Source organism: Pelodiscus sinensis, unplaced genomic scaffold (genome assembly GCF_049634645.1).
Source record: "Pelodiscus sinensis isolate JC-2024 unplaced genomic scaffold, ASM4963464v1 ctg36, whole genome shotgun sequence".
In the NCBI taxonomy this organism is placed as follows: Eukaryota; Metazoa; Chordata; order Testudines; family Trionychidae; genus Pelodiscus; species Pelodiscus sinensis.
This window is the reverse complement of record NW_027465931.1, coordinates 3,958,324-3,982,104: the sequence shown is the minus strand read 5'-3', so window position 1 is coordinate 3,982,104 and position 23,781 is coordinate 3,958,324. Positions and strand designations below refer to the sequence as shown.

The window sequence follows — 23,781 nt, the reverse complement described above, 5'->3', positions numbered from 1 at the left end:
CCCCTGCTCTGTCTCTCTCAGGGGCTGCAGGGACATGCCAGCCACCTCCCAGGAGCAGCAATATAGGGATAATTACTCCAGCCATGCTAGGTTAGGCATTTTAGAACTCACTACTCAAAATTAAATTTAAGCATAAGAGAAATGAAAATTATGAAATGCACAAACCAGTCAAACCCCCAAAATACCACACTTTGCAAGCAGTAAAAGTGGAAACAATCACCCCCCACGTATGTGCTGGGTTGGGAGATGAGTGAAGGAAAGTGTCACTCACACACTGTGTGTGTGTCCGTCATTCTCACAGACACAGATTTGCATTACTATCCCCTTCTCTCTGTGTGGAGATAGGGTACAGGGGAGGGGCGACACTGTTATGCTTAAACAAAGCACACAAGATCTTTTATAGGGGAAAAGGCAGTACACTGCATTTATTGAGACTACAACAGTTGCATATGCTTTTCAATCACACTCACACACAAACACCATGCATACACAGTTCTGCCAGACTGTCGTAGTTACCAGTCCAGAGTCTGTATCAATCTAGTGGCCAGTTAGATCGATCAGAGGGGGAGCCGGGCTCTGTCGGTAGATCGATCTTCTGCTCCTGGAGTTAGTGGCAAGATGAATCCAAAGTTCCATAGCAAAGCACCCTGCGTTTATAATCCTTTTCTTTGTTGAAGTCTATGGATTTCGCTGTCAGTCTGTGACCTGTTACTGTTATCTTGTTGATGTTAATCATTCCCAAAACATCTCCAAGAGGCTCATCCTGTCCTGGATTGTTAATCAGTTGTTTTTAGGAGGCACCTTTAGAGCTGTCAATCTGCCAATTTGATCAATTCTTGACTGTGGGTATGTACTGATGGTTTTTCTGATGCTGATATGTCTCTTCGCAGTCTCTTTTACAGTTTCTCTTTACCCCCATTCTCCCCCTTCTCGCTTGACCATCTGGCTCTAATGATGACCTCCACACTGTATCTCATTCATACAAACAGTCTTTCACAGAGTTGTAAACAGCATTGTAAATCGCCTTACTAAATTTTGTAATTAAAACAGTTCACACTGAAGGCTCGGGCCTTCAACACTCCTCTAATCTCATTGACATAGACACAATATGAGATCCTGTCTCTCTACTTACTAAACTTTAAAATATATCTTACTAAAGGGCTTAATTTAAATGTAGTAATATGTTACCTTACATTGCTACATTATTAAATCTGAAAATACAAATATAAAAAGGATAAAACTTTCAATCCTAACAACACCCTGACATCAGCACCCCCCCCCCTCCCTCCCACACCCTGCACAGCAAAGCAGGAGGCTCCCGGAGGGCAGCTCCAAGGCAGAGGGCAGGAGCAGCATGACAGTGGGTGGAGGGGCAACTTAAATGCCAGTGCTTGATAGCTTCCTGGCCAAACCAGTCAGGATCACCTGTCAGGCTCCAAGATCTACCAGCAGATCCCGATCTACTGATTGGTGACCACTGCTCTAGTAGGTAGAACATATAAGGTCAATCCCAGGACAGAAAATATCTTATGTGAATGTCGCTATTCACAAATGGGGATTCAGAACTTGGTATCTTAATGGTTAGCTGATCATATTGTTTTGAGGTAATGGAAAAATGAAACCATTTTACTATTCAAATCTAAAATTGACCTCAAAACTGTGTGACAACATATAGAATGTATTGTTAAAATTTGGCAGTGGTTAGCACATTCTAAAACTGCCATACTCACAATTGGTCCATAGCAAACGAGGGTGGTACTCTAGCCTTTGTATTTAAAAGAAAATATTTGATAACTATTTTAATTTTTAATTTCCCCATCTTTGGGTAGCTTAAGACTAACATTAGCTATTTCATTTGTGCCAAATATGATAGTGTAAGCAAAGAATTTCTACAGAGGGGGGAATTCAAAGCCAGAAGCAAATATTGGTACCTGGAAACCACAGTACAGGTTGGACCTTCCTGGTCCTGGATGAGGGATTTTGCCGGACCAGGGGAGGTAATTTCTGGTCTCCCTGCTGCCGCCAACCCCCCTGTCGCTCCTCACCTACTACTGGCCCTGCTGACCCCACTGGGCAGCCATCACTGCCCTGACAACCCACTGGGCAGCTGCGCATGCTGTGCCGGGGATCCCTAAGCTACTGCAGCTCCCAGCCCCACTGGGCAGCCACGTGCTTGTCTTTCCACCCCGCTGGGCAGGCTTGCTGCGGGCAGCCCACTGCCCTGCCAGCCCCACAGGGATCCTTGCCACTGGCCCTCCACCGGGACTTTCTGGTTCTGCAACATCCGTCCTGGACCATGGATGTTGCTGGACCAGATAATCCCGGTTAAGAGATTTTCAACCTGTAGTTTGTGTGGTTTTGGTACATGGAAAAGTTTTGAAATATGTATTCTTCTTCGAGTAGTGTCCCTGTGGGAGCTCCACTCTGGGTGCTGGTGCGTCCTCGTGCCGGCGACCGGAGACTTTTCTAGCAGTGTCCGCCGCGCACATACCCTGGCGCCCCCTCCTGCCATCGGTGTCGGTTAGGCGCGCGCTCGGCTCCCTCAGTTCCTTCTCTACCATCCTTGGTGGCAGACGGAGCTCCTTGTCTTGCCCCGTTTCAACAACAACAACAAAAAGAACCACCTGTTAATTTCCCCTAGTTTTGCTCGTAGTTCCAAGTTTTGAGACCTCCGCCCCACACCCTACAACCAAAAAAACCAAACTTTTTTTCTTCTGTCATAATCAGCCTGCTGATTCTCGTCACACCTAATGCCCGGATCCCCCTGCTTCATGTGATGTGAGTCTTGCCGAGATGCTATGCTTGTCTCACACGGGCATTCCTCATGCATAAAGTGTCTGGGAGAAGCCCATCAGGCCAAAAAAGTGTCCTCGCTGCTCTAACTTGACGACCAGAGCGCGCTGCTACTGTGCCAACAGGTTAAAAATCTTTTTATATGAAAAGTTGCTCCAGCCAACTTCTTGAGGACACGTCATCTACCTTAAAATCAACATCTGAGCCGAAAGGTATGGACAAAACGTGTCCCTCTACCTCTTCTGACAAATCTGTCCAAAACCAGGCTGTTTCCAGCCAGATCTAACTTCGGCACCGACTTCCACAAGGGTAAGCACCGCGGACAGGCCCGGTGCCTTTGGCACGGAACCGTCCAAGACGCCAGCATAGCACAAAAGGGTGTACTTCATAAGCACCTGCCAGCACCAAAACAGCCATCTGTCGGCACCGGTTACGGCACCTAAGAGAGCCTGTGCTGAAATGCTGCCTCCCAAGCACTCGTTACTGGTGGCACCGACTACTACACAAAGCTTGAAACTGACATGGGAGCATCTACAGCACAGGTCTCCCCTAACTAGCCATCTCTCACTGGCACCACTAACTGCATGCTCCTCCATACAGTCGGTGCATTCCCATAGATCACAGATTCTACCAGTCTCTCCAAGTGAAGCCAGCACTGAGCCACACAGTCTCTTCTCATCCCAACATTCCAGCCCAATACGGAGAGGTCCATGTTGGGATACGGGTCCTATTACATATGTATATCCGCTGCTGTTACAACTGTGGTATGCACACCACTACGCATACCCACTGCCCCCTTACCCTGGGAAATGGCAACCAGGGGACTTGCATTCCCAAAGGAAGAGTCACCATGTTGCGCCTTCCAACAACCTCCAGAAGACCATCCTGCTCTCCTCAACCTACACCATCCACGATGATGCCGAATTCCCCTATCCAAACTGAGATAGAGGACTCTTTGAAGAAGACAGGTTCTCTTCTCTCCCCCCCCCCCCCCCCCCCCCCGGCATGAAGAAGAAGAATTATCACCAGACGAGGTGGTCATCTCAGCCTCTACCAGATGATTCAAAAGTTCCAGGAACTTTTTAAAAGGGTTGCACTAGCGCAAGAATGGGATTTACAGGAGTTCCAAGAAAAGCAATACCACCTCTTGTGAACCTTGCAGCCCCCCACGTCTTCTAGGATTGCCCTCCCGATGGATAAGGCCATTATGGACCCTGCCAAGAACGTCTGGCAAACTCTGGCATCCATCACTCCCACCAATAAGAGAGCGTATCGCAAGTACTTTATCACACTAAAGGGAATGGACTTGCTTTTTACTCACCCTCCCCCAAATTCCCTAGTGGTTGACTCTGTTAGACACAGGTCGAGACAGCCTAATATCAGATCTACACCACATGACAAAGATAAAAGAATGGACATTATGGGATGCAAAGTATACTCTTCAGCCACTTTGATCCTTAGAGCAGCAAACTATACTGCCATGCTAGCAGATTACGATTACTCCAGTTATTCCAAGTTGCATGAGCTCGTAGAATTTCTGCCCGAGCACAACAGGCCTGTCCTCAACATCATGCAGGAGGGCCAGACAATCTCTCGCACGTCATTACAGTCCGCAATGGATGTCACTGACACTACTGCCCGCGTCACAGCCTCGGCTATTGTAAGAACATAAGAACAGCCATACTGGGTCAGTCTATCCAGCTTGGTATCCTGTCTGCCTACAGTGGCCAATGCCAGGTGCCCCAGAGGGAGTGAACCGAACAGGTAATGATCAAGTGATCTCTCTCCTGCCATCCATCTCCACTCTCTGACAAACAGAGGCTAGGGAGGGACACCATTTCTTACCCATCGTGGCTAATGGACTTAACCTCCATGAATTTATCTAGTTCCCTTTTAAACCTTGTTATAGCCCTAGCCTTCACAACCTCCTCAGGCAAGGAGTTCCACAGTTTCACTGTGTGCTGTGAAGAAATACTTCCTTTTATTTGTTTCAAAGCTGCTGCCCATTCATTTCATTTGGTGGCCCCTAGTTCTTATATTATGGGAACAAGTAAATAACTTTTCCTTATTCACTTTCTCCACACCACGCATGATTTTATAGACCTCTATCATATCCCCTCTTAGTCTCCTCTTTTCCAAGCCGAAAAGTCCCAGTCTCTTTAATCTCTCCTCATATGGGACGTGTTCCAAACCCCTAATCATTCTAGTTGCCGTTCTCTGAACTTTTTCTAATGCCAGTATATCTTTTTTGAGATGAGATCACATGGGTACGCAGTATTCAAGATGTGGGCGTACCATGGATTTATATAAGGGCAATAGTCTCCATCTTATTCTCTATCCCTTTTTTTAATGATTCCTAATATCCTGTTTGCTTTTTGACTGCCGCTGCACACTGCGTGGACGTCTTCAGAGAACTATCCATGATGACTCCAAGATCTTTCCTGATTAGTTGTAGCTAAATTAGCCCCTGTCATATTTTATGTATAGTTGGGGTTATTTTTTCCTGTGTGCATTACTTTACGTTTATCCACATGAAATTTCATTTGCCGTTTTGTTGCCCAATTGCTTAGTTTTGTGATGCGTAGGATATCTTGGCTCCAAGCATCAGGGGTACCGAGGGACTTTGCAGCAAAAGGTCAAGGATCTGCCCTTTGACAAGATCCGTTTTTGCCGCAAAAAGGTTGATGGAGGTACTTCATTCGATGGACTCCCGCACGACCCTCCGGACCCTGGGCCTGGGCATGTACACGCCCACCCTTCAAGAGAGCCGGATACAATATTTATCAAAGGCCCAGGGAATTATACTGACCACAATCGAGGTATGATTTCCGTAAAAAACACACGCCCCAATGACGACGTAGACCCCAACATCAACAGCATCATCAAGCCTCAGCATCCCAACCTTCTACATCAGAACAGCAGATTTGAAGGTTTGGTCGATAGCCAGAAAGACACTTTTCCTGCGGTTGCACCATCAGCCAATTATTTACAGTTCAACCGTCTCCTCCGGCCCTTTTTACAACAATGGGCACAAATAACATCAGACAAATGGGTATTGGAGCTCATCCAGTTGGGTTACTCCATCCCCTTCACCTCCCTTCCTCCCACCCCGTCCCTCTTCAGGGACTCCTCTCTTGAGACAACCCCCCCTTCAATGAGAGGTGCTTCACCTTCTACAGTTGGGCGCTATAGAACCAGTACTAACAGAGTTCCAATGGAGAGGATTTTACTCCACTTATTTCCTAACACAGAAAAAGAACGGAGGATGGAGACCCATTCTGGATTTAAGGAGGCTCAACAAATATGTCACTTACTGACGAATCAAAATGTTGACCCTAGCAACAATAGTTTCAGCACTAGATCAAGGAGATTGGCTTTCAGCTCTCAACCTGCAAGATGCATATTTTCACATAATTCATCCCACCCACAGGCGGTTTCTATGATTCACAGTTGGTCTTCACCATTACCAATACCGAGTGCTCCCTTTCGGGCTTTCAACAGCTCCCAGAATTTTTTCCAAAACCCTAGCCGTCATTGCGGCATACCATACACGTCAGGGAGTCATAATATTTCCATACTTCGACTGTCTCATAAAAGGCACGTCCTTCCGAGAGACACAGGACATGGTCAAGACCACCACGGACTTTCTGCTCTGGCTTGGGTTCCATATAAACTATCAGAAGTCCACACTCCAGCCTACCCAAGCCCTAGAATTTATAGGAGCACATGTCGACACTGGCACAGCCAGAGCAACTTTGCCCACATGCAGATTCAAGGTTCTATGCAACCTCATAGCAGTAGCGGGTGACCTCTACCACAACAGTCCGTGAATGCCTAAAAATTTTAGGCCACGTGGCCGTGTCAACCTACGTTGCCAGGCTCCATATGAGAGGTCTTCGATCTTGGCTTGCCACACTTTACACTTGGCCCAGAGACCCCCCCCCCCCCCTCCAAGACAGTTACCATTCCACCACAGGTCCTCAACTCCTTAGACTGGTGGACGGATCCCCACAATGTTCTAAGTGGCATTCCATTCCATGAACCGGCCCCGACACTCACCATTACGACCGATGCATCACTCATAGGATGGGGAGCCCACTTAGGATCCCTCACTGCCCAAGGCAAATGGTCCTTCACTGAGCAAATGCTCCATATCAACCTTTTAGAACTCAGAGCGATACGGTATGCGTGCCAGCATTTCTTGCACCACAAAGCACACAAGACAATCAACATTATGACGGACAATACGACTTGCATGTATTACATCAACTGGCAAGGTGGTGCCTGATCGCCATCCCTATGCATGGAAGCTCTCAAACTGTGGAATTGGTGCTTGGCGCACCAAATTACCCCTATTGCTCCTTACCTCCCAGGAGTATTAAACTTCACAGTGGACACACTCATTCGCAAGTTCTATGAACACCACGAATGGGAGATACACACAAGCCCTCAATTACGTGTTTCCCCCCAACCAGATATAGACCTCTTCGTAACCAGAGCCAATCGCAAATGCCACCTCTGTTGTTCCGGAGCAGCCTTAGGAAAGCACTCCCTTGGGGATTCCTTCTCTATCAAATGGGATGCACTGTAACTATGCATTCCCACCCCTTCCCGTGCTCCACAAGGTCATCATCAACAGAACAAGCCCACGTGATTCTCATTGCACCTGTGTGGTTGAGACAAACATGGTTCCCTTACCTCCACAGAATGACAGTAGCGGATCCATACACCTTTCCGCTTCAACACGGTCTTCTCTCCCAGAGTCACGGCAGAATTCTCTATCCCGAACCCCACATACTCCACCTCCATGCGTGGTTCCTTCATGGCTCCAAGGTGCCGAAAACACCTGCTCAGAGTAAAACAAGTATTAATCAACAGCAGGAGAGAGTCCACCAGAAAAACTTACCTTTACAAATGAACTAGATTCTCAGAGTGGCTCAAACGTAACCGTCCCATGCCCCCTGAAACCACCCCAGTTCCCCTCATATTGGACTACCTGTTGCATCTAAGGGAGACTGGCCTGTCTTTAAATACGATCAAAGTACACATAGTAGCCTTTCATCGCACCACTGACGGCAACTCTTTCCCTTCTAACCCAATCACCAAGCGATTTCTCACTGGCTTACAAAACACTTTTCCGTCCATTTGCCCACCAGTTCCTGTCTGGGATCTGAACCACATACTTGAGAGCCTGACAAAGCTACCTTTCAAGCCTTTGGCAATTTGCTCATGGTCATACTTCTCTATGAAGGTCTCTTTTTTCCTAGTTGAAATAATCTCCAGTAGGAGAGATGGGGAGCTTGCCACACTAATGGCTGACCCCCCCCCCCCCAATACAATTTTTAGCAAGGACAGAGTGACGTTTCAGCTCCACCTTAAATTCCCCACAAAGATCCCCTCTCCTTTCCACATTAACAAAACCATACGCTTACTTGCGTTCTTCCCAAAGCTGCACACTGATCCATCCCAAGCTGCATGGCGCACCCTCGACGTTGGCAGAGCGCTCGCGTTCTACATTGATCGCACAAAATCCTGGAGAATATCTCCTAGGCTCTTCCTAATTCTTAGCTGAACGATTCAAAGGACCAGCTGTCTCTTCTCAGAGGATTTCAAAGTGGATTTCTTCATGTATCCACATATGCTACACATCCACAACAAAGAGCCCCTAGCACCATCACTGCCCATTCGACTAGAGCCATGTCTTCTACAACCACCTTTCTCTAAACGTACCTCTCCAGGACATTTGCAAAGTAGTCACTTGGTCGTCAGACCACTCGCTTGCACAGCATTATGCCCTCGCATCTTCCATTGTGTCATTTATGGCTGTCGGTCAGGTGGTGCTCTCCTTGGTGACCGTGGCAGGGTTCCAAACCCACATACACAATTCGACCACTGCTTTATAGTCACCCAGAGTGGAGCACCCACGGGGACACTACTCGAAGAAGAGAGAGTTACTCACCTTGTGCAGTAATGGTGGTTCTTCGAGATGGAGCACCCCCAGGGGGACACAATACCCTCCCTCCTTCCCCTGCTTTGGAGCCCCCATGCTCTACTAGCCAGGGTAGAGAAGAAGTGGAGGGAGCTGCGCGCCCAACTGACACCAATGGCACGAGAGGGGGCCAGGGCATGTGCATGGTGCAGAGGACACTGCTAGAAAAATCTCCAGTCGCTGGCACGAGGGCACACCAGCACCCAGAGTGGAGTGCCCACGGGGATGCACATCTCCAAGAACTGCTGTTACTGCACAAGGTGAGTAACTCTCTCTTCAATTGCTTCTGGAACTCATTCAGCTTCTAGTAGACCATGTTCTGTCCAGACGATCTCAAGGTGTTCTGAGAAGTGACTCAATGGAAACAAAATGTTTTCACGTTTTTGTTTTTCAGAAACTTGTGAACTTGTTCCCCAAACCAAACGTATTAGTGCTTACACAAGTCTGAATTATTTTAGCAGTTCAAAGTGAATTTTAGAACACATTTGTAAAAAAATTGCAACTTTATTCCCAGCATTTCCTATAGCTTTTGTTAACTGAACACTTGGCAGTTACTCTAACACCCAGAAAGTTAGAATGATGGCTTATAAATCATAACCGAATAACTAAATTCTCTAACTCTGTTTTGAATCTGTAGTTGGTGACAAAGTTCCTGCTGATATAAGAATTACTTCTATCAAATCTACAACTCTAAGGGTAGACCAGTCAATTCTGACAGGTAGGCTTGTGTCATTTTTTTGGGTTATGTACATACATGTTTGGAAATGTTTTTGATTCATTGTCTGTTTGAAAAGTCCACTGGAAACCACGTCCAAAGTGCTTAAGTAATGTGGTTTGCTTGGGGACTGTGTCACAACGGGTAATGATCCTGTTGAACAACATGATCTCACAATCTCTCATTGCAACAATGTACATATACTACTAAATACTTGCCTATATAGGCTCAGCTTGTGGGAGACTAATGAGCTTTTTTTTTTTAAATGGTGTTTGAAGTTTTATTGAACTTGTTGTAGGTTCATTGTACATAAATGTATCCACCATCAGAGGATACCAGAATTGGGGCGAATGATTGGCCACCAATCATCTATTTAAAAAAAAAAAAAGTACTGGGTTGTGCAAACAACTGCTTTGTGCAGATGCAAAACATATGGACATACTACTTCTGCTACAATGGTAAACAACCATTCACATCCCTACGTCTCACGTGAGAAATGTGTAGGATCCATGGATCGTGAAAGGTGTGTTGAGTTAACTGTTACCCGGGAACAGGCCCGTTGGACTGTCAGCTCCCAGCCCACATGGGATCACAGGATGGAAGTCAGCAGCCTCGTGTGGGGCCGGAAGCAGCTGGGCTGGAATAGCCCCTGCCCGTGGCATGGGGGTTGCTGTAGCCTGCCTCCATTTTTAATTAGTTAAATGGGATTTTGCATCTCTAAGGTACCTCATGCAGTGTATTGAATGCCCCATTAACAGCTTAAACCAGGCAATCGCTACTCTCAAACAAACTCTCACCGGAAAATAAGATGAAAAAATTCTATCACCCATGGGTGAATGTTTCTCACAAAGTTATCACTCTGTATCTGGCTTGTTTTAGGAGCAAACCTGTACAACACTTTCAAAAGACAAGCTTGGGATCTTAAATTTATAAGTTTGCTAGACACTAAAACTCATGGCCTGAACAGAGACACTGGATTTATGGGTTATTACAGCAATCTGTAATAGGAATGTGAAAGGTTAACTAGTAAGCATCACCCCTAACGGGTGATGTTAACCAGTGGGGGCTGGAGCAGCTCCCTGCCCCCCTGCTGCCTTTTTAATCAGTTAACCTGGGGTGGGCAATAATTTTTAGTGGGGGGCCACTCTCTAAGATTTTGGCAAGTGGTCGAGGGCTGCACTTCTGTGGAGGGGAGTGTGGGGTCAGGGACAGAGACTGGGTGCAGAAGGGAGCTTGGGGTAGGAGACTGGGGTGCAGGAGAGGGGGTGGATTCTAAGGATGTGAAGGAGTAGTCAACTACCTGATAAGCAGGAGGTTATTGGGTAGCACTATCGACTACTCAATCACTGTCCCCCCCCTGCCCACCGGCCGCTATGCACTCTTAAGGGGACAGAGCAGCCAGTCCCATGGGTCTCAGCACAAGCCTCTCCCCTGCTGCTCTGCATTATTAAGGACGGGGGGCCTGAGTGCCAGACGCTGGCTCAGTCCTGGTTGCCCACCTGTAGCATCCCACCCTGACAGCAAAGGGAAGTCCCCGCTGCTACACTGGCAGAGGAGCTGGGCTGGGGTGGGGGCTGGGGCTGGGAGAGACTGGAAGTGAGAGCTGCAGCTGTGCTAAGGTAGCAGATAGATACACTAACCGTTTGTCCCAGTTTTTTGGGGACAGTCCCAATTTTTAATGTCCTGCCTTGGTGCCCTGTGCCACTCTGAAATGTCCCGGAAAGCCATGGGACTCCAAACACCGCTAGAAGCTGCTGCGTGCTGCTAATTCCCCTCCCCCTCCCCCTCCCTTGGACGGGGGAACAGGAGCCTGGAAGGACAGTTCCTGAAGCCTTTCCCTGCTGCTGGGAATCTAGCCAATAGGAGCAGGGGGAGGTGTTTCCCAGGCTCCCACAGGAAAGCAGGTAAGCAGCTGGGGGGAGGGGAAGGCAGGGAACCATCTCACTGTTCAGCTAAGTTTGGAGGGGGGGGAAATGTGGGCAGTGTGAGGTCCATCTGCGTTGCAGGAGGAGTGCAGATGGCACGTGGTTCAGCTGAGTTGTGCGGGGGGTGGGAGGGAGTATGGTTGGCGCATGGTTCAGTTGAGTTGTGGCGGTGGGTGGTGCCTAGTTTAGCTGGGTTGCTGGCGGGGGGTAGGGTGTGGGGGCCATCATGTGGCTCGCGGGACTGGGGACAGGAATGCACAGGAACCGACTGACTGGGGGTGGTGGTGCAGGGAATCGATGGGCTGCAGGGGTGGGCAGGAGCCAGGATGCCCAGTGGGGGGTCAGCTGCAGGGGACCTGAAATGGCCACCTCTGGTTTGGAAAAATCCCTCATCCGGGATGAGTCTGGTACTGAGGGGGCCAGGCCAGGGAGGTCCAAAGCCCTATCCCCAGTCCTCTCCTGCACCCTTCCTCCTGGCCATACACCCTACCCCCACCCTGCTACTGCATCCACTGTTGCTCCTGCACCCTCCCTCCTGGCCGCACACTGCACTCTCCCTTGCTCCTGCTACCTCCCACTGGCCAGACACTACTCCCAGCCTGCTTCTGCACCCTACCTCCCACCCAACCTCGCAACCCTCCCCCTTCTGCACCCCATCTCTCTCCCAGATCTTGCACCCCCATCGCTGTCCTGCTCGCTGGCAGCTCTGTCGCACGCACTTAACCCCTCACTTTTGTCCCCACCCCAGAGCCTAAGGAAGTCCATAAAATCCATCAGAAAAGTAAACCTGACCTATGAGAAGCCCTGAACCTCAGTCTTCCCTGTCCTTTCCCCCTGCCCTGTGGGGCTGGAGCGCCAGAGGAGTGAAGTGTTTCAGTTGGGGGCCACAGTGAGCGTTGGGGGTTGTGCAAGGAGTATTATTGTTTCTCACTTGTGTGGTCCCCAACTGATTTTTCTGTGATTCTGTGGCCCCTTACCCAAAAACGGTTCCCGACCCCTGTTATAAAGAAAACATTGGAACCTTTTGTGTTGGACATAAATGATTTTACTTTATTTAAAATGAAGTTTGATAAACCACATGAGAGAGTTAAAACACTTAATCTGTTTACAAATTTAAACTGTTTCCCCCCAGCTGCAGCACTAAGAAAATGGCTTGGGTGTAATTATGTAATTAACAGTGAGCTTCTGTTAGCAGCTGGTGATTTGCGGAGAGGTTTACATTGAGCCATGTGGCTCACGGGCCAAAATGTTTGAGAACCACTGAAATAGAGGCACTCTCGTCCTCTCCCCCGAGTTAATGCAGTGCAAGCTGGATTAATGCAATTGTGGGATAGTTGCATGGGGGGGGGGCTCCTATGGGGTCCAAACCATCCCTATTGGTAGAGGATGGTGGGAGCAGTTCTTAGAGGGGTCACACAACACCCTTTACTTCCGGTCATGTGTCCATCTTGACCCTGAAAGTACTACCTCTAGGGGTGGGACTTCATGTGGCAGGTGGGTGTGACCTAAGGGATCAGGGGGTGTGGCTAACGAGGCTAGGGGGTGTGGCTAATGAGGCTAGGGGGTGTGGCTAACATGTTCCTATTTTTGGTTCAGAAAATATGGTCACTGTACAGGTAGAGGACAGTCTACCTCAATTTCGGCCTATGGGGTGGGGGGTGGTCTGGGAGAGACAGCCTGATCTCCAGCTGCACTGGGTAGCATGAGAAGGGAGTGGGATTCCCTTTGAGCCTCAGAGGGCTGGTGGGGAGGGAGCTGGGGGAAGAGGCAAGTTCTGGCTGGACAGAATTCCAGTAACCAGTGTGTCTTTAACAGGAATCGAAGTATTTGTAACCTGACGTGCCTGACTCTGAGCCCCAGCTCAGGGGCTGCAGTGGCACTGACTAGGCGAGTTGCCTGTTGCCAAACAATTTCTATGGGTTCCAGACAAGTGACTGCCATTAAGTTTTACAATTTGTTTGGGGACAGGGACAGGCTTTGAAAGTCATTAAGGGTGGATGCCAGGTCTTTGAAGAACCAAGAAACTACACTAGAAAACAGAGACAGTGACTCATAAGTAAAATAACAAAGCACAACTGGGATTAGCATTTGCAGGATGAAGACCTTATTTATATTACAGGGTCTTTCACACTCCACAGCAGTGTGTTCAAGTGCTCTGTTTCCTTCGGCAGGAGGGAGAGGTTACCTAGTAAGTCTGCTGTCTGTCTTTGTGAAATACAGTGAAACCAAGAAAGGTTTGCCTTTTTCTGCAGGGCTCTGGTCTGCAGCGTTTGCAGTGTGCGGGTCCAACATGCCCGCTCCCAAGTCCCTAATAATGCAGAAGGTTGGGGGGGGGGGGGGGCTTGTGCTGAGACCTGCAGGACTAGCTGCTGCTGCTCTGTCTCTTTAAGAATGCAGAGTGGCAGTGTGGGGAAGGATTGTTCTGAGACCTGGCAGGGGACCAGAGATTGAGCCAGTATCTTTGCATGCCTGTGCCTCTGTCCCTTTAAGAGTGCAGAACGCAGCTGGGAATTGTGCTGAGACCTAGCATGAGCCTGAAGTGAGTGCTTTAAGTGCCCTTCCTTAAAGACTAGTCAAGTAGTTGATGGAAATTCCATTGACTACTTGATTAGCAAATGAATGGCTACTTAACATCCCTACTGGAGTCTGAGAGGGAGTTTGGGTGAAGGAGCTTGGGGTGCAGGAGAGTATTCTGGCCTGAGGGAGGGGCTCTAGGAGGGGGTGCAAGGTCTGGGAGGGTGTTGTGATCTGGATGAAGGGGGTGCAGAGGGTTTGGGTGATGACCTGGGGCAGGGGATTGTAGTGTAGGGTCAGGGAGGGGTGTGAGTGCTGGAGAGGATTCTGGCCTGGTGTAGGAGAGGGGGTGCAGGGTCTGGGAGGGAGATGTTACTTGGAAGAAGGGGGAAAAGGGGATACAGAGGGTTTGGGTGGAGGCCTGGGGCAGGTAGTCAGAGGGGTGTGTGTGCCAGAGGCAGGCTCTGGCTGGAAGGCTCTTAACTAGGTGGCTCCTAGCCAGCAGCCCTGCAGAAATCTGTGGCAGGCTGTCTGCTGCAGCCCGAGGTTGCAGGCTACTCCATGTGGCTCTGCTCCCAGCATGGGAGGGAAGCTTCTCGCGCTGCTTCCCCCCCGCCCCCAAAAAGTTTCTCAGCTGCTATTGGCTAGAAACTGGCCACTGGGAGCTGAGAGTTTTTGCTGGGGGGTGGATGGTGGGGGCAGCATGCAAAGACTCCCTCCTCCCCAGCTGTCCAGAGTGGAGAGTAGCTGGCTGTTCACAGCATGCACTGTTCTCTGCCTAAGGGTTCCAGCGAGGCAGCCCCAGTCTGCTGTCTGGTGGCTTGGTGGGCCAGATCCGACCCACTGTCAGCCTCTTGTCCGCCACTGAGCTAAGGGCACTCTTCATCTGAACCCTCCCTCCACTAAATTCTGATTGCATTCTGTGCTCTTATGCCTGCTTTAAAGTACCTGAAATCATGTAAATTCTAATCTACAGCTTTTGTGGATTCATTTAAAAGTAATGAGTAAAGGAAAAAGGAGGCTAGTGTGTTTGTTTCTGACAGATGCCTAGACATCTGGATGTGAGCTCCACTTGTGTATAGTCCATTTAAAGGCATGTAAAAATAATTGGATAGTAAATGATTAGATACATGAATTTAATAGTCTCATTTTTATTTTGGATTTCTGTTTTACCATGTTGTAAACCTAATCATAGCATCATTATCTAGTCCTTTGAGGTTGTAATGCTTTTTCTTTAGGTTATTCCTTTCCCTCCCTACTCCCAACAAAGATGACAGGCTTTTTGTCCTTGAGAATTAAGTATTGGGTTATAAGAAGTAGGGATGTGAAGTGTTAACCGATTACCCGGGAGCAGCATCCTGCCTGCAGCCCACTGCACACAGAGGGCTGCTCCAGCCCCACAGGGCTGCCAACTCCCAGCCCACGGAGGTTGCGGACTGGGAGTTGGCAGCCTTGCAAGTGGTGGTGGGGGGGGGGCTGTTGGCTCCCCTCTATGCCACGCAGGGGTGCCAACTCCCAGCCCACAAGCCCGTGCAGGCTGGGAACTGGCAGCCCTCATCTCTCCCTGGGCTGGACCAGCAGGTCTGGAGCCCCATGGCCCCATTTAATCAGTTAACCGATTAAACTTAACAGTTAACTGGTTAACTAACGAAATGGGATTTTACATCCTTAATAATGAGCAGGGCTCAACCAATCGCCAGCCCCACACCGCACATGTGCCAGACCGGCACTGTGCATGCGCGCAGTGCTGGTGAATGGGGCGACTGGCTGAAAACTACTCGCCATGGGTAAGTAGAAACAGCAATTTGTCGAGCCCTGATAGTTTAATTCATGACACCTGAACAGGGGGAGGAGGGTGCAGCCTGGAATATAAATGTAACCAATTGACTGTCACCATTTTCCTCTTCATTAGTCCCTTCCACTTGTATCTAACATTTTTGTTTGATCAGTCTTTCAAATTTGAAGGCAACTAATCTTATGTAATGATTCATACAGAAATTTGAAAATATTACTCCATATTAGACTGGCTAATGGTAACAAAAGTAATTCTTTGAGAGATGTCGCTGTGGGTGCTCTACATCGGGTCGGTGCACCACCAAGCCTTCAATCTGAGTTTTCAGAGCAGTGTCCTTGGGACTGCTCATGTGTGCGCCTCCAGCTGTGTGCTTCTACTGTGCAGACATCGCGTATACACAAGTCATTCTCTCCCCCCCCCCCCCCCCAAAAAAAAAAAAAACTCGGTTCCTTCTTTCCGACTTCTGACCAGAGACAGGGCTCAGCACTGTCCCCTACCTCCTCCTGTGGTGTTAGATAAGTAAACCCTTTTACCCCGTTTTTACCCTATAATTAGACAGTTTTCCTTGTTAGTAGTTTCCAGTTTGTTTAAACAAAAAATATTTTCATCCCAGTTTTTTTTTCTTCCTCCCCTGTAGTTAGGATCCCATTCCTGTGTCAGACAGACACACTCAATGTGTCCACTGCATTGGCGAGGCACGTATTTCCCTAGAAATGCCCTCACTGTGCAAAGCTGAAATCAAGAGCATGGTGCGATACAGACTTACACCTTAATGATTTTTCAAGCAATATAAGCTTAAGACCTGCCTCAGACCCAGTACAGCAGTCTGACAAGTCTCAGGCACTGTAGCCGGTTAGGCCTCCCGGAGGGGGTTCCAGGTCAGTGGGCGGCCACTGCGCCCTACTGCTGTGGGTGCTTAAAACAACCCCCCAAGTCAATAGTCAAAGCTCGGGTGACAACAAAAGAGGCCAATTGATAGTCCGGTAACCCCAGCCCGGCTTCAGGGCAGGGCGAGAGACAAACAGTTCTGAGCCCAGCTTTGCTTCAGGGCAGGTGACAGGCAAACACAGGTCCAGAGCCCTAGGTCAGGGCAGGACAGCACAGCAAACAAACACAGTTAAGTTAAGAGCCCAGCCCTAGGTTAGGGTGAGGCAGCAAGTAAACAGTCAGTACAGGAGCCAGGCCCTGGTTCAGGGCGGGCTGTAATCAAGTACAGTTAGTTCCAGAGTCCAGTAGCCCAGGCCTTACTTCAGGCAGAGCAATGACAAACAGTAACAAAGGGTTTGGGAGTAGTTTGGGAGTAGTGCAGGTAGCTCGCCTGGAGAGGGGGAGGCTGCCACCCGGTAGGTGGGTGGCAGGGGGATGCAGGCCCGCCCACTCCACTGTGTCCCAGCCCAGGGCCCTACAAGTAGCAGCGCGGTCTGCTGCTGGGTCAGCAGGGTCTCCAGCCTGAAACACACTGCCCTGAGGCACTTAACAGTCCTCGCTATTCCCTGGGCCACATCCTTTCTCCCCCCTCAGTGTGTATCTGAGCACCAGGCCAGTCTCTCAGGGGTTCCAGGCCAGTCTTCTGCTGCTTGCAGGTCCAGTGGTCCCAGCTGGTCCTCCGGTGCAGGTGGTCAGGCTGGTCCGCGGAGGCAGGCGCGGCTGGAGGTCTAAGCCGGTCCTCAGGCTCAGGCCAGCACAGGGTTTCATGTCTGCCTTCCAGGTCAAGCACACCCAGGGGTCTAGGCCAGACCTCAGCTTCCCAGGTGGGGAGCGCTGAGCCAACCTCTGGTTCCTCTGGAGGCTGGAGACAGACTGAGTCCTCAGGCTGGGCTTTTATAGTCCTGGCCACGCCCCCTGGCTTCCCATCAGGTGACAGGGAGGGGTTAGGCTCTGCCCAAAATGGCTCCTGAAGGGATTCCTTTGCCTCCGGCTCAGCAGGCGGCTACTCCCGTGCCCCACTCCAGTCCAGAGAAGGAGGAGAGGCAGCAGGGTGCAGGGGCTGCTCTCTTCCTTCTCCCCCCGACCCTGCTCCTGCACCAGCCAGGGCTCTCCCTGCTCCACCCAGCCACCCCCGGACACCACCGCCTTCCACCACCAGCGGCTGCTGCTGCCTGAGGGGAGATGGGGGGGGCCTGCCGGCTGCCCTCTCTCTCCCCTCCACTCCGGAGGAAGAGGACCCCACCAGCACCCACCATCCAGAGGCCTTTCCCCACTGACTGCTGCCCGCCCGCTGCTGCTGCTTCGCCATCTGCACCCCGCCGAGGGAGACAAGGACCGCTAGTTGGCCTGTGGAGGGGGTTTGTTTGTTGGGACTGAGCGTTTTATCTGCTCTTGGGGTGGTGGTGGACAGAGACACCGAGAGGGGGCTGGGGGGAGGTGTAGAGCCCTTCCCCCGGTCCAGCTGCATGCCCCCCCATACCATCACCCCCACGACCCCCTCCACCAACCTTGTATCACCTGGACTCACCCCTCGGTGGGGCACGCTACCAACCCCGCCCTTTTGCCAGCTGGAACTGCTCTGCTGCAGCTGCAGGCGAGGACTGAGCCTCCCACAAGCACTCGTGGGTGTGCTCCCGACCCCCGCCCTCGGACTCGGCCCCCCTCCCTCAGCAGTGTTTGGTTGGGGGGCCTTTCACCCCCCCCTTTTTTCCCCGCCCTGCCCCCACTGCAGAAGCCTTGCCCATTCCGCCCCGCTAGCCAGTCCTGTCTCCCCCTCCCTCCTGCCCTCCTTCCCTGAGTTTGTTGACTAGCCCCACCCAGCCTCAGTTTGTTTCACCTGCCCCGCCCGCCTCTAGCTTACCATAGTTTGTGCCCTACTTCCTGGCCCTACCTTTGCCCTGTCCCACCTTGCTTACCCAGTACCCGACCCCCAGCCTCCCAGTAGTCCTCTGGCCCCACCCAGATCTTCGGTCCCCGCCCCGAGCGCTTGTACCCCTTCCCTCCCCCTCCTTTTTAGTTAGCCCCCTTGCACATTGCACTCCCCCTGACGGCCCCATAGTCCCCTTTTGTATCCCAGTGCAGCCGGGGGAGCAGGCCCCCGTCCTGCACCTGTTACCCGACCCCCTGCCAGCGCCCTCCTCCTCTGCTCCCAGCCTTGCAGGGAGGAGTGGTTGCTGGCCTCAAATGCTCTCGGTTCCCTTGCTTGTGCCCTATCCCTGTCAGTACCCTCCCTCCCTGCAAACAGTCAAGCGGGAAGGAGCAACTGCTTCCCCCCCCCCCCCCCCCCCACCAGTGCGTCCTTACCACTCCCTCTAGCGCCCCCTCCCACGCAGTATCTTTACAGGGAGGAGTGGCTGCTAGTCCCTTTTTCAGTTTCCCCACAAGTGCCCACCCTCTGTCAGCGCCCTCCCTCCCTGTCAATAACTTGGCGGGAGGGGGTGGTTGCCCCTCACCCTTCCCCTCCCCTCCCCCCGCCCCTTGCTTTGTGCCCTCCTCCTTTGCCTATAGCCGGCAAGGAGTAGCAGCTGCCACATGCCCCCCCTCCCCCGGTCCCCCTACTCCCCACAAGTGTTACAGCCCCCCTCCCCCGCCTCCATCTTAGCGGGGAGGAGTGGCTGGCACCTCTCCTTGACCCTTCCCTTCCAATTGACCCCTCCCCCCACCTTTATCCCACCCAAGAGGAGCAGATGTCCCGCCTTCCCCAGTTTCCCTTACTGGTCCCCACTCCTCCCCTGCCGACTGAAAGGCGGGGAGGAGTTCCCCTACCCCCTCCCCACCTCCCCCAGCGCTTGCCCCCCTCCACCATGATGGAGGAGGTTCCGGCCTCCTCCCTTAACCTCACAGGTCCCAAAGGTCCCCCAGTGCCACTGACCCCGTCAAACGTTGCGGCTGACCTCCCGACCCCTAACCCGGGCCCCGTGCCTGCCGCGGCCGATGTCCCCCCTGATATGGGTGGACCCTCTACCTCAGCTGGAAAAAAAGGCCGAGGGGGGAAGAAAGGCAAAGGCCCGGCCCGGAAAGTTAAAACTCTCGCGGCCGAGGCCGCCCCGCCCACTGCGGCCCAGCCATCTGCCGCAGCCCCTCTTTCCCCTGCTGTTCCCCTCACCGGCTCTAGGGGTGATCCTCCTCCGGCCCCCAGAGCGTACGCCCAGGTGGCTGCTGCTGCCGCCCCCCCAGCGTGCCGCTGCATCATCAGCCCCGACTGCCGCCTCCAGCTCCATCCCTGGTGGCCGAGGCCCCTTTCCCACCATGACCAGGAGGCATGGAGTCCATTGCCTCCTGGTCGCCGCCTCGCCCCACATCGAAACTACGTGCGGGCGTTGGCGAGGGTGGTGGGGGCCTCCAAAACGTACGGGAAGGTCGTGTTCTTCCTTGCCTCGGAGGCCGCCGCCCAGGAGGCGGAGAGGGGCCTGGCGGTGGGGTGTGTGCACGTGCCCCTCGAACCGTTGGAGGACCTGGGCGTACGGGTGGTCCTCACCTCCGTCCCTCCCTTCCTCCCCAATGCCGCCCTGTTGCCTTCCCTCTCCACCTTGGGAAGGCCTATTTCAACTATCAGCCCGCTCCTGTTGGGCTGTAAGGACCCTGCCCTCCGCCACGTTTTGTCCTTCCGCCGGCAGGTACAGCTGCAGCTGCTGCCGGCGGCACATGGCAGGGTGGCACTCGAGGGGTCCTTTATGGTGCCCTACCAGGGAGCCCTCTACCATGTCCATTACTCAACGCGTGAGGCCCGGTGCTTCCTCTGCCGGGCGATGGGGCACATTCGGAGGGACTGCCCCTTGGTCCGGTCAGGGGAGGCGTCCGGGCCCCCCGGGGCCTGAGAGGGTACCGGCCCTACCACCGCCGGCCCCCCTGGTAGTCCGGCCTCTGCGGCTGCCCCTCCTCCAACCAACGGCTCTGCTCGGGATCCAGAGGGCATCCCTTCTGGCGTGCTCGAGCGAGCAGGTGGGCCCTGCTTCCACTCCATCCGGCTCTGCGGGGCCCAAGGAGGAGAGGGTGATGCGGTTGTTGCTGGGCGAGGGAGAGGGCTCCCCCCAGTTGGTTTCCCTCCCCCCGCTCTCCCTCCCCTGCCTCAACGCCCCTCCCGAAGATCAATTGGGCCCCCCGGCCTTGACCCTGCTGACCAGCCCTCCACCTCCACTTCGGAGGGTTGGACGCTTGTCAGGGGAAAGCGCAGAGCGTGCCGTTTGCAGACTCAATCTGCCCCCTCTGAGGAGGGTGGGAAGCCCCTCTCTGCAAGATTCCCAGGGGGGCCAGCGCTGTCGAGAACTCCCCCGACGAGCGACAGCAGGAGGCGCCGGCCGAGGATGCCATGGCAGCGAGGGGGGACAGCATCGTCCCCCCTGCGGAGCCCGCTCCTGAGGAGTCCTCGGGTGGATCCCCTCCTGGCCCTGGTACCAGCTGAGCCCCCCGCCGTCACCGCTGAAGTAAGTGTCATCTCAGCGGCTAGCGGGGAAAGCTCCGGGGCCGAGGGGATGGAACTGAGCTCCATCTTCGAGGAGATGGAGGCCCTGGGTCTGACCCCGCTTACTCAGGGGGATGACGACACTCCATCAGCGGGCCTTGGTCTGGGTGGCGCCGCTCCCTCCTCTCCCTGACCCTGACCCTCACCCTATGCCCTAGGTGGTCGACCCCGTCCTCACACTCAGGGAGCCCCTGGTTCTATCCACTAGCCCAGCCCGCTCGAGCACCGGGGCCGAAACCGTCGAACCTTTAGGGGCGACGACCGGTGCTGAGCGGCCGGGTCCCAAGCCTGGGGACGCCCCTTCTTCTGTGGAGGGGGCGGGGCGACAATCCACCCTTCCTGTCCCTGCCCCCCTAGTTCCCACTGGGGAGGCGCCGCAGCTTGGCCCAAACTCGGGGGGCCCTCCCTCTGACCCTCCCCAAAATGCCCATTACTTTTCCCACCCCGACCCTTCCATCCCCTCTGCTCACGCCCTTGGTCCTGACCCTGCCCTTTATGAACCTGTTTCTAGCCCCGAATCCCCTTCCGTTCCCGATCCTTCCCCAACCGTTACCAAAGCTTTCTTTCCTACCCCTGACCCGTTGCCCGGCACTGAGCCCGCCCCTCTTCCCGCGCCTGCTGTGGAATCTGCTCCCCCGCTATCTTCCCCCCCACCCCACCCCCGTCCGCTCCTGCCTCCGTTGTGACGCCTGCCCCTTCCCTATTGCCCTCACATCCCTCTATTACTGCCACCCCCACGGGAGCCGTCTCGTTCCCGCTACCTACAGGTGGCTCTCGGGGTGGTATTTGTGTCCCCAATTCCCAGTCCCATAGTGGCTGCTCTGTTCCCTCCGCTGCCCCTTCCCTCGCCGGTGTTGGGGGCGGGCAGTGCGGCGCCGTCATTCTTGGCGCCGTGCTGGAGCTCAGACCCCGGTTTGCCCGTCTCTGTGGCCCACAAGGTCCTTCGGGGGGCCCAGACGGAGGAAACGTCCGGCACCCCCCTCGGCGCTGGTGGCCGAGCTCCGCCAATTCCTTGTGGAAACCCGCAGGGATAAAGGGAAGGTGGAGCTCGCCCTTTGGCGCTGGGGGGACTTCCATTCCATCTTGGGGGCCACAAGAGCCCTCTTGCAGGAGGGGAGAGGGACCAAGAGGCGGGATATCGTGGCCTACCGGCGGGCCCGCAAATTCCGCGACACTCTCCTCGCCTTCGGGTCGGGGAGCGGCCTGTTGTGGGGCCTGCGGGAGGCCGACGATCACCCTGCCCGTGAGGATCCACCCCAGCCCTCATCATGAATTACACCACCATTGCGACATTGAACGCCCGGGGCTGTAGGGCGGGTCTCCGCAGGAGCTGGGTGCTCTCCTTCCTTCAGGAGGGAGGGTACTCGGTGGCTTTCCTGCAGGAGACCCACACGACTCCAGCCATCGAGGCTGGCTGGCGGCTGGAGTGGGGGGACGGGGTGTATTTTAGCCACCTCTGCGCTTGCTCGGCCGGGGTGGCCACCCTGTTCTCCCCTGCCCTACGGCCCGAGGTGCTGGGGGCCGCCGAGGTTGTCCCGGGCCGCCTGCTGCACGTCCGGGCCCGCGTGGAGGGGCAGACGTTGAACTTGGTGAACTTCTACGCCGCGAACGCGGGCCCAGACCAGGTCACCTTTTACCGGCGGGCGGCCACCTTCCTCGGCACTCTGGATCCTCGTGAGTGCCTGGTCCTGGGCGGGGATTTCAACACCACCCACGATGACCGGGACCGTGTAGGATTCATGAACTGCCGGGCCACAGCAGCCATCCTCAGGGAGATTGTGGACCATCACTCCCTGGTGGACGTCTGGCGAGACCACCACCCAGACGACAGCACCACCTTTACCTACGTCCGGGTCGGGGACGAGCGGTCGAGCCACTCCTGGTTGGATCGCATTTCTCTCTCCCGGTTCCATCTGGCACGAGCCCACTCCTCCAGCATTCGGCCGGCCCTGTCCACGGACCACCATCTGGTGGCCGTGAAAGCCTCTCTGAGTTCGGAGAGGCTGGGGCCGGCCTATTGGCATTTTAACAATAGCTTGCTGGAGGACGTGGGCTTCGTGGCGTCCTTCCGGGAGTTCTGTCGGGGGCAGCGGCCCGCCTTTCCCTCAGCGTGGCGATGGTGGGACGTGGGGAAGGTGCGCGCCTGGCTCTTCTGCCACCACTACTCCCGGGGCGCCAGCTGGCGGAGGGATGCGGCGATAGAGCAGCTGGAACGGGATGTCTTGAAGCTTGAGGGGCGCCTGGCGTCCTCCCCCAAGGATCCACCCCTCCGCGAGGCGTACTGGGAGGAGCTCCGGGCCCTGAAAGATCACAGGGCCCGGGGTGCCTTTGTTCGACCTCGCATCCAGCTCCTTTGGGAGATGGATCGCGGCTCTCGCTTCTTCTACGCCCTGGAGAAAAGGAGGGGGGCCAAAAAGCATGTCACCTGCCTTTTGGCGGAGAACAGCACCCCCCTCACGGATCCGGCGGAGATGCGTGGAAGGGCCAGGGCGTTCTACGCAAGTTTCTTCTCCCCGGATCTGACCGAAGCCGATGCCTGCAAGGTGCTCTGGACCGAGCTCCCGAAGGTCAGCGCAGGCGACCGAGACCGGCTGGAGAAGCCTCTCACTCTGGCCGACTTCTTGGAAGCCCTCCATCTCATGCCCAACAATAAAACACCGG

General features: G+C 53.6%; 1 protein-coding gene across 4 annotated transcripts in view; it reads left to right on the top strand.

Annotated features, from left to right (window-relative positions):
• Positions 1 to 23,781, top strand: part of LOC102443570 (sarcoplasmic/endoplasmic reticulum calcium ATPase 2-like) — a 267,118-nt gene that overhangs the window by 97,233 nt on the left and 146,104 nt on the right. For all 4 annotated transcript variants that reach the window (XM_075916863.1, XM_075916865.1, XM_075916864.1 and 1 more), the window contains exon 7: positions 9,420 to 9,500. In XM_075916863.1, coding sequence (XP_075772978.1) covers positions 9,420 to 9,500 — 81 coding nt within the window. The remainder of the gene's footprint in view (positions 1 to 9,419; positions 9,501 to 23,781) is intronic.